Here is a 12,098-nt window from a genome sequence, read left to right as displayed (position 1 = left end):
TTTGCGTAAGAGACAGTCATGTAAAAACTAAGCATGCCATAGTTGAGGTAAGAAATAACGCTATTCCAGAGAGAGGAAAATAGCTTTAATAAACATCTTGCATGGTGGAAATTAATAAAGGAAGACCCTAAATAAAGGTCGCTTTTGACATTTGGAAGCTTGTGAGTGATATGTAATTGTTGTAATTTCAATACTGACCTTGCTCAGTTGTCGATATCTGAAACGTGGTTTTCCCTCTGTAAAAACATGATGATGATAATAACAACATCAATAGTAATATCAATAATAATAATAATAATAATAATAATAATAATAATAATAATAAGTAGAAGAAGAATATATGTTATAAAGAAAGAAAACTGGTATTTCATTGGTGGGGAAGAAAGCTGCATTATGACAATTTCAATCAACAAGATTCCCCTGATTCACTTTCCTAATAACTTTGACTCCCAAAAGAAGTACTGCGATCACAAAAACTTTTTTTCTATTCCATTTCACAGCTGAAAGTCGTGTTGAAAAATGACTTCAAACATTATAGTTCAAACGCATTGAGTGACTTCAAACATACAGTTATTAAGTTGTATGATGATTTCATATCATTTCCTATGGGAAACTGAAATTAGACTGTCAATCAAAAGTGAGCAGTGTTATTATTATTACAGCTTGTGTACATTGGATGTCATTATTCTGTCATCTCACCATGTCACCGGCGCCCTCGTCCTCAAAGTAATCGTCACCGCCGTCTGTCATCTCCCCCGCCTCAGCCTCGGCTGCCGCCCCCAGGTCCTCTCCGCCAGAATGGTCGGCCTGGTCGCCGTGGTGACACTCGCATGCCTCTTCGTGTTTCCTCTGCATCTCTGGCGAAGGAGAGAGCACCAGAACCCCAAAGTAACAAGAACAAACTTAATCAGCATATGTTGTAAGTTTTGGTTATTGTTGCTTTCATGTCCCACCATGTTGCCGCTCAAATTTGTCCAGCCTCCCCAATAGGGAATCGATCTTGGTCTTGATCTGCGACAATTCCTTTTTGATGCTTAGCAGCTGCTCTGTCTTCACTGCACAGTAACGAAACAGAAGGATTACGACGCAATCATCCCTCTCAAAGTGAGCATTCGAGACCCACGTGCATTTGGCGAATAACAGAGATATTGGGAAACCACATAAAAAACACACACAATTCAATTAATTTTAAAAACTTTTTGACCTTATTGAAAAACAATTTTGAACAATTTTCAGACAATACATGTCCTGCGGTGTGGTGTGAATAACTGCGCATCATGCGGCACAGCGCGAATCAACTGTCGCACAGTGTTTTAGCTACTTTTGCTAGGATTTAAATATTGGGATGTGAATGAGATTACAAAGTTGCAAGCCATTAAAAATGGCCATGTAGTTTCACATGAGCTTTCACAACAAAAATGTAATCTATGTATGAAGCCAGATCGAGCTGTCCGTCGCCAAGCAGGACCTGAACAATATACTGGATAATATAAATGCACGGTACATAATTTGGGATGTATGTGTGGCTAAAAAGCAAAGTGTTGTGATTCCCTGTAGCTAAAATGCACAAGTGACATTTTGGGGGAAACAATGGCAAATAAACCATAACAATTATGATGGGACTATAGATAATGTTAAGGCTCATTGTCCATGTGTGCACGTCCTTGCTTTATCCATACACAATAGGTGTTAAGTATGGGAGGAAAGTTGAATGTAAACATACATTTGGGTCCCATGACAGAAGAGGGGACATTGACAAGCCGGGAGGAAGAAGAGCAGGATGAGGAGGAGGAGGAAGAGCAGGCCCGGACGGAAAAAGAGGACTTGATCCTGCGTGGAGCGGATGGTACGATAAGCCGGGAGCGTTTGACTGGGATGACGGCCCGGGTGGGTGGAACTACGCGGCCATGGTACTCAAACAGTCTGAAGACACAATAAAAACATGTGGAATTTAAACAAGCAATGCCATTGCAAAAACATTTTATGAAGAAAGCATGCAATATTCACTCGTAGTTTAATTAATTAATTTATTTATTGTTCCTAATTTTGGGAACATTCGTAATATGAGTATGTGATTAAAAAAAAACAGGACACACAGAAAAGATACATTTTAACTATTAAGTGGAGAAGGGGTAGGATTAAATAAGTTTATGCTTCCTCCTACTCCTTTTCGAACATGATAAGCCAATGTTGTTGCAGAACCTTGTTTCATGTTCGAAATAAAGCATTCAATAAATAAATAAATAAATGCTTGAGGGTCAGTAAAAACGTTTTTCCTTTGAAAAAAACAGGCAGACTGCTGATTGACTGCATAATCTATTTGTAGAATATCAAAATAAATAATTGAGATTGAGATTTTTACCAACTGTTGCATTTGGAAACTATTGTAATATATTTTTAACGCATTCAATGACAAGGACGTATTTCTATTTTTTTTTTTAAGAGTTCAGACATTCAATTCCAGATACGTAAGTATCGAATTAATTCTTAAGTATCTGAAAATGAATGTCCTTAATGTACTTAAGTACCGAATAAATACTATATAAATAAAAAGTGGAACAGCACAGTAACATTATGCTAATAGTGCTAGCATTAAAGTGGCGGTCTGAAAGGCTAAGCTATGTGGTGAACAATTTGTATGTATTGTTTTTTATTGTTTGGTGGGCACGGCAAACCGGTACATTTCTTTTTTGAACGATTTGTCAAAGTTATACTTGTTGTGAGGTGAGTTCAGCACTCATACAGTAAGTTTTTTTTCACAAGTAAAAGTGACAAAATGACGGAATAATAGCTCATTCCTCAAACAACTCAAGTTGAGTCGGTCATATTTTCAAAGCACCAACATATGTCCTTTAAGTTTGATTCACCAGAAGGGAGAATGTGCAGTAAGATTTGAATTATTTAAAAAATCGACATTTGCAAAATGAAATGAAGCATCAAAATTGTGCAAAATAAAACTCATTGAGTCTCTGAAAAGCTCCCAGGGTCAGCTCAGGTTTTTGGTTATGTCAAGTTAGATGAAATAATAATATATACACCTAAAATAATGACTCAGTGCAGGCAGGCAAACACCCTGGAATAATTCAAAACACATGAAGTAAACAAAACAATGAATATGTCAAAAAGGAAGATAAATAGACACGGATGAGCAACCGGGGTACAATCTGACAGTCTGCGCTTGGGTAAAAGCGTCATTAGGAAGCCTGGAGTGGAAGAAATAAAAAGCACCCGATATGACGTTCATTATGCCGACATGCTAATATGCTCGCTTTGCTTGGGATACTAATTCTAATGAGGAAACTCAACAGCCTCCAGAAAAAGTAGATGCCAAATATCAAGAAAATATGAAAGCAGTGGTGCAGAACCTTGTTTCATAAAGTCCTTCAAGGGCCTTGTAAAATATTTATTAGGGATGTTATGAAAAGCCAAAAAGTATGGTCTTTTATCTTGGATGGGTTTTTTTGCTGCACATTTTTGATTGAATACAGTACAATACAAAAAAAGTGATTTTCTTTTGCGTAAACAGGAGCGTATGTACATATATTTATTTTTATATTTAAAATAACTAGATAGCTTATCCTTTCAGTCTTAATGCTAATGCTAAATGACTACTATAAGTCCCTAAGTAAGATTGGTAGTGGATTCTTCATTCTATGTGATGTGATTCATACTCGCATCTGGGAGCAGCGTGGATATGTAGTAGCATGGTTGTCGAAGTATCCTTTAGCAAGATACTGAACCCCCAGTTGCACCTGATGATGCGAACCAATTAACTGCTTATACTAAGTAAATTGTAGTCAGTATTATTTTTTTTTTTTTACAAAGAACATACCTGCTGTAGAAATCATCTCTGTAGTAGTCATAGTCAATCTCATACCCACTGCAAAAAACATATCAAAAGTGAAGTTAGACATCAGGGATGGACTCTGAATAAGGCTGGTGAATAAAGGAGTCCTCCTGCAGGATCAGAAACCCCTTTGATTGCAAGGTCACTTACAAATCACAAATGTCTGAACAGGCCGGTTTGCCGGTGGCTAGGATACAATATGTTTTGTACGCTCCCCCAATTATGAAATTAGCAGTCCCTTAAAGTAAGGGCCCCACCTGTAGAGGGATGAGAGTGGCCTCTTGGTGGCCATCTTGGGCCGGTATGGTTTGGGTTCTCCTGCCATGTTGATGTCTGGGAAAACAAAACACAACGCCTATAGTCACAGCTTCCATATAGAATCCAGTGTTATCCTAAAACCTTGAGGATTCTGCTAGGAAGCGAAGAAAAAAAGTGAGAAACACCTGCTGGGACATCTGAAATGTATTTTCGCTAATCAGATGCCCTTTAAAGTGTGGCAGTGGTGTGGTGACTCGCCATTACACACTTGTTTGAATGTGATGGTTAATTCTGAAAACAGCCACAACTCCAGTTATATGTGAGTATATTTGAGGTCAAATTAAGTCATATAAATGATGAAAACGGTTTTAAAATGCATTATCTTGGTCTCATTTTTCATATCAACAAAACATGCCATTTGAACAGGGTTGTGTTGTCTTTTTAAAATGACTGTGTTTCTGTCTTCTTTGTTCACTTCCTCTTTTAAAGTTTTCTTATTTTGTTTGCTGTCACAGCACGCCCAAGATGAGAAAAACTGAAGAAACGATTACAACTCTCAGATGGTATTAATGATAATTATAATTTGAAACGGATAAACTAACCGTTTGAAATTGTATCAGAGTTTACTGGTAAAGTGTTTCATGCCTACAAATGAGTCACACTGATGCATTAGCAGATGAATCTGCACACTACGCCCGTCTCATTGTTATGATTGACAGCTCCTTCGACACGCTCCAAAAATGTCCTGGCTTCTGCTCAAGCTGCCTCGAGTGTGAACTGCTCAAGGTCGCACATGACGACGCAAACAAATGGAAGACAGCCTGACGTGACAAGCCAAAATGTGCATCTGACGGATGAGTCACTGCCGCCGCCGACACCTGCGAAAAAGTTGTACTAATAAAATATTGACAGGCTCTGCAATCAAGCGGGAGGGAGTTGTTTATCCAGAAGACTGCATTCCACAGCAATCTAATTGGAGCATGCATGGCAAAATTCTCAAACTATCGAGCTCTCTATTTAGTTGCGATATACTTTTTTTCTATTTGGTTTCAGGTATCATTCAAACGGCAATGATGTCATCAGCATTTGATAGCTTAGACATATTGTATCATTCCCTTGCCTATGGCTGGCCACTTCACATTGGAACAGCACTAAAAATGTGCTGCCAAGCAAGAAAATTTTTCTGCCAGCGACTGCATTTCCGCGCCGGTTTGAAAAGTTTTATTGACGCTGCATTGCTCCAGCGGATAGTCCAATTCACACTAGCCACGGCAAGTTTGTCAAAACAAGATCTGATCTTGACAAATTCCATTTTTAACTTTTATTTTATTTAATCGATCGGCTTCAATCAAAAGTAACACAGACAATAAAGACCAACTTTAGGTTACTCAAAGACTTAGAAAACAAAAATGTGGATTAACAACTCAAATTTGGTACATCTTAAGGTTTATCAGTGCCTTAAGCAGCCACTAAATTTAACTTTTGATCCATTCGGCTTTATGTTCCAGGTGTAAGCAAATGATTTTTTTATTTACATTTGATGGGAAACTAATTTGCGGTTGAATGGTAGTCACAGGCGTGCTAATGTTAATCGCAATTGCTAACCACTTAGCACAGACAATTTCTTTTAGTGTCTAATTGTTCATATATGTAGATTATAAAGAATGAGTATTTATACCCGCTCACTTCCAACGTTCAAACTTAGTCGATTATTGGGCAAAAAGTAATTCCATTTGTAACATGCTGTTTAGACCCTGCGTTTTATCTTTTATCGAGAGCTCTTCCTCAAATCTCCCTGATGGCCTAAAGCAGTTGGGGAAGAAAAGGAGGAAGAGAGGTGGAGTAGGAGTAGGGTTGCATCCGTGATTTTTAGGTGCACAGGGACAGCTGCATCCTTATAATTAGGCTGCAGAAAGACATGAGGGATGGCCACCGTAACAAACGTAGCTCTCCTGTGGTTCCCTCCCTGCTCAGGTCGTAAAAGCAATTCGAAATGAAACACTTCGCGACAGCCCCCCTGATTAATTACACTCATTATGCGGGTAAAAATGGCGCAAAAGTGTGCACTTGTTGCCACAAGCGTCCGTTAAAACTTGAGGACAGAGAGCATGTGGATTGGAAGGGTGGTGTTGCCAAGCAATAGAGCCCCAAAAGTCAGCTTGCAGAGAGAACATAAAAAGTTTCCTCATGCTCAACTGATTATATGAAAAGCATAGCACAACACACAGACATACTGACCAGTTGTATAAGAAAAAGAAATGTTTCTCGCTATGTTACAATTCACTTTTTACAGCACTGTAATGCAGATTTTATGCATATTAGTTGTATTATAGTAATTATTTTGTATGTTGCAGAATCTTTATGGATTAATCTTGCAGAACAGTAACCACGAACCAGAAGGAAAGAATGTGTAAAAGACAGAGAATGTCCTAAATCTTAGTTGGTTTCACGCAAAACAGAAGAAGCTAAATTAAAAATGGCTGAAGTTCCACAACTGTACGTGTACGACAAAGTACTATATTTTTCAGACCAACAACTACCCTGAAATGACTAACTTATGGACAGATGTGGAGTTGATGACACAAATGACCAAATGATCATTCTGTGGTGCTTGTGGGTAATGATTGACAAATACTTAGTCCAAAAAGAAATGCGGCAGCCTCAAAATTGAATCTTGTGGAAGCCCCAATGAGAAGAGAGCAGCAACACTTGAAATTACCAATATGTACACCTTTTGACAATGAGATATTGACATGTCATCAATACAAACAGTGATTAAAAAAAAAAAAAAAAACAACACTTCTGGTTCGGTGACAATTTAACAAGGTAGGACTGAAGGTCTTTTTGCTTATTCCACCCAAACAATTTTTTGATAGTGGCACCAAAGGCCTTTCAGAATTTGGCATGAAACCTGCATCCTATCCATCTTACACCAGCAATCAACTTTGCAGTATTATTGTCTTGCAGTGCAAGTTTACACATTAAACCAGGGCTCAGGTTTTGTTTTAGTTTTCACAGTTTTTTAGATGAATCTCCAGAGTTCAGTCTGCTTCAGTAGGAAGAAAACCAGCAGCTAAATTTGAAAGAAGCGAGGACACAGAGCTGGTCAAAGGCTACAGCGAACCAACCTGCAGTGACAGGGTGAAAAATCTGACAGCTACAAGTAGGTAAGGCAGTTTTAACTGTATATTTTTCTGTAATTCCAGTATCAGATTTCTTTGGATGAGTGCAGGTGATTACACTTGACGAAGGTTTCACAGAGCAGTGATGTATGAAACCACATAAGAGAGAGACTACATCATGTTAATCCCCAAAGATAATCTTTTGGCAGGCAAAGTCAGAACAAAGTCAGCGTCGGCTGTGATGGGTGTTCTTCGGAAAGGGTGAGCACGGCGCATTTGATGAAGCGATCATGCAGAGCACCTGCGCCAATACAAATGCGCCTCTAAGAAGCATCACCACAGACAGCGCTTCGGAGATTTCAATCTACGCCGTGTTCTCTGTGCCCTGTAAATCTGACAGGCCAGACTTCAATAATCCCCGATCTTGTCTCAAGGGCACACGCAACAACAGCGCTTCCGCTTTTTTATTGCGCCTGAGAGTGTGTTTCCTTGTGGAAGGACGGCATGACAAAGTGGACACTTTGAATGAGTGATTCTGGCGACAAGATTGAGAACACATTCAAATTGGGACCAACAAACTTGTCGCATCTCACAAGGCTAATGAAAGAAATCACTATTAAACAAAAGCAATGTGCTCAAATGCTCATCGCAACGCTAGTGGTCGGTCAATTATGTCAGTCAGCCTTCAAAGGTCAACATGAATGTCATTCATTACGTGTAACACCCTCCACTGGCCCTTTGCATTACTCACTCAGACATGGAAAAACTAGGGCACTGTCCAACAGATTGCACATTGACAATTGGTGGACATCCTATGTCTTTCTGCACAAATGAAACGGGTCTTGTCAGCCCTCAACCATGTCTCGGCCCAGTTCAAAACAAACCGTACCGTCAAATTTGTTGGTTTGCTATGACATATTCTTTGTGGGCGAATAGACATTGAACCCCACTTCCGAGATTTGGGTACCCAGCTGACAGGGGGCGTTCGACCAACAGACTGTGGCTCCTCTGCGGAACAGAAAATGATGCAGAAATGTTTCCGATAGTTTATTTTGTTAGGTAAAAATATGATTTGAAAATTAAATGTTTTTTTTTTCAATTATTGTTAGTTTTTGTGTCTACTGGGGGTTAAAAATAACATAACACACAGGATGGAATGTGGTTCTCGAGGACCGGACTTGGCCACCCCTGCTTTAGTATATCTACCTCAGAAATGGGATCCAAAAATGTTTTTTTCACTTACCTCATATGCTGAATTTAAAGGGAATGAATGGAGCCGCTTTCATTGGCCAGTTGGGTGTGTTTCCCTCCACAAGAGTGCAAACACTTCTTTATACCTGCGTCAGTCTCTCGATTGTCCCTTGCAATACCAGGTATGGTTGTTGAAGTCATTTTTTATTGGTCAGTTAGTTCTCAAAACATTAGCAATTGGACATTTCTGCAACTCAGTTGTCATTGGTCAGTCGATATTCACCATTACTCACAACACCAGAGGTTTGTTGATTACCTAACACTTCATTGGTCTGTCTTCATGTCAGTTATTACCTGTAACATAAGTTAGTGTGACAGTCATTAACAGCAACTATTGTTGTTCATCCTACTTGTCTGTCTTTGATCTCTATGTCTATCATTACAATATATGCCTGTCATTATTATCAGAAGGAAGCCATAGTTAAAAGTCATTTTTCAGAGGCCAGTTTACTATACATCAAAGTTGTTACCTGCCACATCAGTGGTTGGCCAAAAATCTCAAATTTCATTGGTCTATTACAACCTCCAACACTTATGGTCGTGTGCCATTGGTTGATGGAGTACCGTACTTGTCGAGTACTTGTCATATGTTAGTTTTCATGTTCGCAATCATCCACAAGACTAATCAATGATTCCTACATACATGCAAACACGTTCAAAATGATCAAATCAGGCGCACACAATAATGTGGAGTGACCACATGTAATGTTTCCACTGGAACATAAATCACTGTGTAAGACACATAACTTCCAACAAGACCAGGACGAGAATGCTGTGAGACAGAACGTATTCAAATGAGTGAGCTTCACTATGTTCATAAGGGAACATGTGGCTTAATCAACACCTCGTCCTTTCTTAATGAATTCTCTGTACTTTGCTTTCGGGCCCTCGTGAGGAAAATGGCCACTTTGGCAGCCCGTAAATTTCATCCTGAGCTCCTAATGTGATTATTTTTTATGAGGTAGGCCCAAGTATGGGAATTTGAAGGGATTAATACATCATGAGCACAGTGCCACACTACAGGTTTTAGTGTCCCATTTGGATAAATGCTGACGAAGCAACATTTTCATGATAACTCATTCTTCTACAACCTTCTAATCAAGCAAAGGAAGCAAAACAAACTCAATGTATGAGTCTCAGATGCAAAGACTTGCTGTTTGTGTCATCTATTTTCAACATGGAAATTAAGATTCAAGTAGAACTGACAACTTTTAAGAACTTTTTTGAAGGCCAATTGATCAAATATATTCAGTAAATAAGGGCTAAATCTATCCAGTTAAGGCAATTGAGAACAGATTCTCATTTGCAATGCAGTGCTCTTAGTAGACAGCAGAGCAAGCAGAGCGATATAGTGCCGTATTACATCATAGCACAAAGGGAATCAAAGGTTCGCAACAGGTTAAAATCAGGTGCAATTGTACAGCATCATTCATTAACATTTCAAATGATACTGGGGTATCATTTGGGTTTTTGTTTTTGTTTTTGTTTTTGTTTTTTGTTTGTTTTTGCATTGTTCCAGTCATTTGGGGCATACAATTGAAAAGCAGCTCAACCAAAAGAAATCCAGACTTTGGTAATGACGTGCATGAAAATATTCCTGGAACATAGAGTGTGGGCGGTGGTATGTATGGTGAGTAGAAGGCAAAGATAGGGTGTGATTTAGAAAAATAGTTTTAAAAGCATCCATAAACATTGACAAGTAAACTTGAATTTCTCAGCAAAAACGTCTGTGCGTGTTTGTGATTTACATCTCCATAATCCAAGACAGTGAGGTCAGTCATTTTAATGAGAAACAGTTAAAAAGAAAGAATTAATGAGAATTGATTCTGGCAGAGAGCACCTCATTTGGTTTTCATTTTAGAGAGGTGTGCTAACGTGTGTTGCAAATGTAAATCAACTCGCAAGTCAGTTCCCTAGGTTTTAGTAAAAAGTAAAAACTCGAACAGGAGACAAATTAAGAGACAGATTAATTCCAGGGTGCTCAATTTGTGGGAAGTTTCAGATTGTGATTGGACATTTAATTTTGCTTAAGTTCAGTGATCGTGTCAGCAGCTAACATTCACACTTACTGAACTGACTTCCAGTGATGTAAACTGAACCCAAAAATGGCTAAAGTCTTGTGATAATCAAAATTCTGATTGTTTCTGATTTCAATTTCTGATTGTTGTTGTAGCTATCCAAAGCGTATAGTAAGTAATTCAGATAATCTCCGGCTAGAGTTAGTGAGTTAGGTGTTTTTTAATCCTATCACAAATAGCAAATGTTCCTATGTAACCTACTGAGACAAGGCAGTATTACATATTCATAATTCCAGTTGTTACACATACCACCTGAGAGCCATCTTACGCAAGCCCACTCCTCACTGAGCAATCAAAAGACGAGTACACAGCACTCAATACGCACATCATTTTCTCACAAGTAACCACTGATGTATGCTTTAAAGCTGCATTAAACAACTTAGTGAAGCAACAGAAAAATTCTCTCTATCGATGAAAAATAAGGGATATATTGATGTCTTGAGGTGGGAAAAACAAAACCCTGACCAGCACTGCAAACATTATGAATTATTTACAGTTCATGAGCACTATCATAGGTGCCCACAATTTAGGACGACCTAAAAAAAAAGCATGTCAGGTTTATTTAGTGTATTTAAAGTAGTTTGAAGAATAGGAATGAAAGTTTCGTGGTGACCATGATTTGACTGGAAATGACATTTTAATTTTAAATGTTATTGTTTTTTGTGAGGGTGAAAAAGTACACTAAAGTTCATTAAACACAGTTAATGTGATTTGAAAAATATATACTGCACAAAACAAATCAAAACAAATCAATAATGACCCAGGTGTATCCAAACATTCATAAATACAGGTTCTAAATTATACACCAGAATCATGGGGGACATGTTGTATTCATATTTGATCTCAAAACTGTTGCTAACCCCCCCCCAAAAAACAAAAAAAAACTGTATAATGATTTGACTCTATGAGCGACTATAAATTCCATGCATGTTCCTCTTCATGGAATATAATGAGATAATAAAAATGTTTATTGAGCATTTAAACGCGATGGACGTTACAAGAACTCATGAATAGAATGTGGAGTGCCCAATTTACATTCTAAAGACACAGAGTAACTGCTTGGGAAAAGCAGTCTGATTAAAGGAACTTTTGAGACTATTACAAACATGTTTTCATCCAACATGGATTCAGACAACCTGTTTCAGTATAGTAAATATACAGTACTCACATCTCTGAATGCGGCGTCGCCTGCCTTTGTACATGTCGGGAATGGACAGAGAAGACAGAAAAAGATGCTCGACTTATCTCTTCTTCCTCCTCCTTCTTCCCAAAACAGACAGCCTGTGTGTGTGAGCTTCCAGCCCCAGACTCCCAGCCGAGGCTCTTCAGACCGTACCATTTTTCAAAACATCCCGGGGGGGAGGGGGCTGGGGGGAGTGAGGGGTGGGAGATGGGGGTCTTGCCTAAAATACCCCCACAGTTAACAGGCAGCTGCGAGTCAGCCCACCTGGTTTTTGTCACACATATTTAGGTGCCGATGTATCATCTTTTTTTTCTACTCTTCAATTGCTTGGGTTAATCATCTTAATTCTAAATTCTCTG

The 12,098-nt window shown here is 38.7% G+C and overlaps 1 protein-coding gene across 10 annotated transcripts in view; it reads right to left on the bottom strand.

Moving 5' to 3' along the window:
- The window catches only part of ralyla (RALY RNA binding protein like a), a 47,231-nt gene that overhangs the window by 1,256 nt on the left and 33,877 nt on the right, over positions 1-12,098 (bottom strand). For all 10 annotated transcript variants that reach the window (XM_088429578.1, XM_088429582.1, XM_088429585.1 and 7 more), the window contains 6 exons: positions 4,105-4,180; positions 3,833-3,880; positions 1,724-1,923; positions 954-1,055; positions 700-857; positions 199-236 (listed from right to left, as the gene is read on the bottom strand). In XM_088429578.1, the coding sequence (XP_088285704.1) occupies positions 204-236; positions 700-857; positions 954-1,055; positions 1,724-1,923; positions 3,833-3,880; positions 4,105-4,180 (617 nt within the window). In that variant the 3' untranslated portion in view covers positions 199-203. The remainder of the gene's footprint in view (positions 1-198; positions 237-699; positions 858-953; positions 1,056-1,723; positions 1,924-3,832; positions 3,881-4,104; positions 4,181-12,098) is intronic.

Source organism: Hippichthys cyanospilos, chromosome 12, assembly GCF_059441005.1.
Source record: "Hippichthys cyanospilos isolate Australia breed blue-spotted pipefish chromosome 12, RoL_Hcya_1.0, whole genome shotgun sequence".
Classification (NCBI taxonomy): domain Eukaryota; kingdom Metazoa; phylum Chordata; class Actinopteri; order Syngnathiformes; family Syngnathidae; genus Hippichthys; species Hippichthys cyanospilos.
Note: the sequence above shows the minus strand (reverse complement) of the source record. Positions and strands in the feature narration are given on the sequence as shown.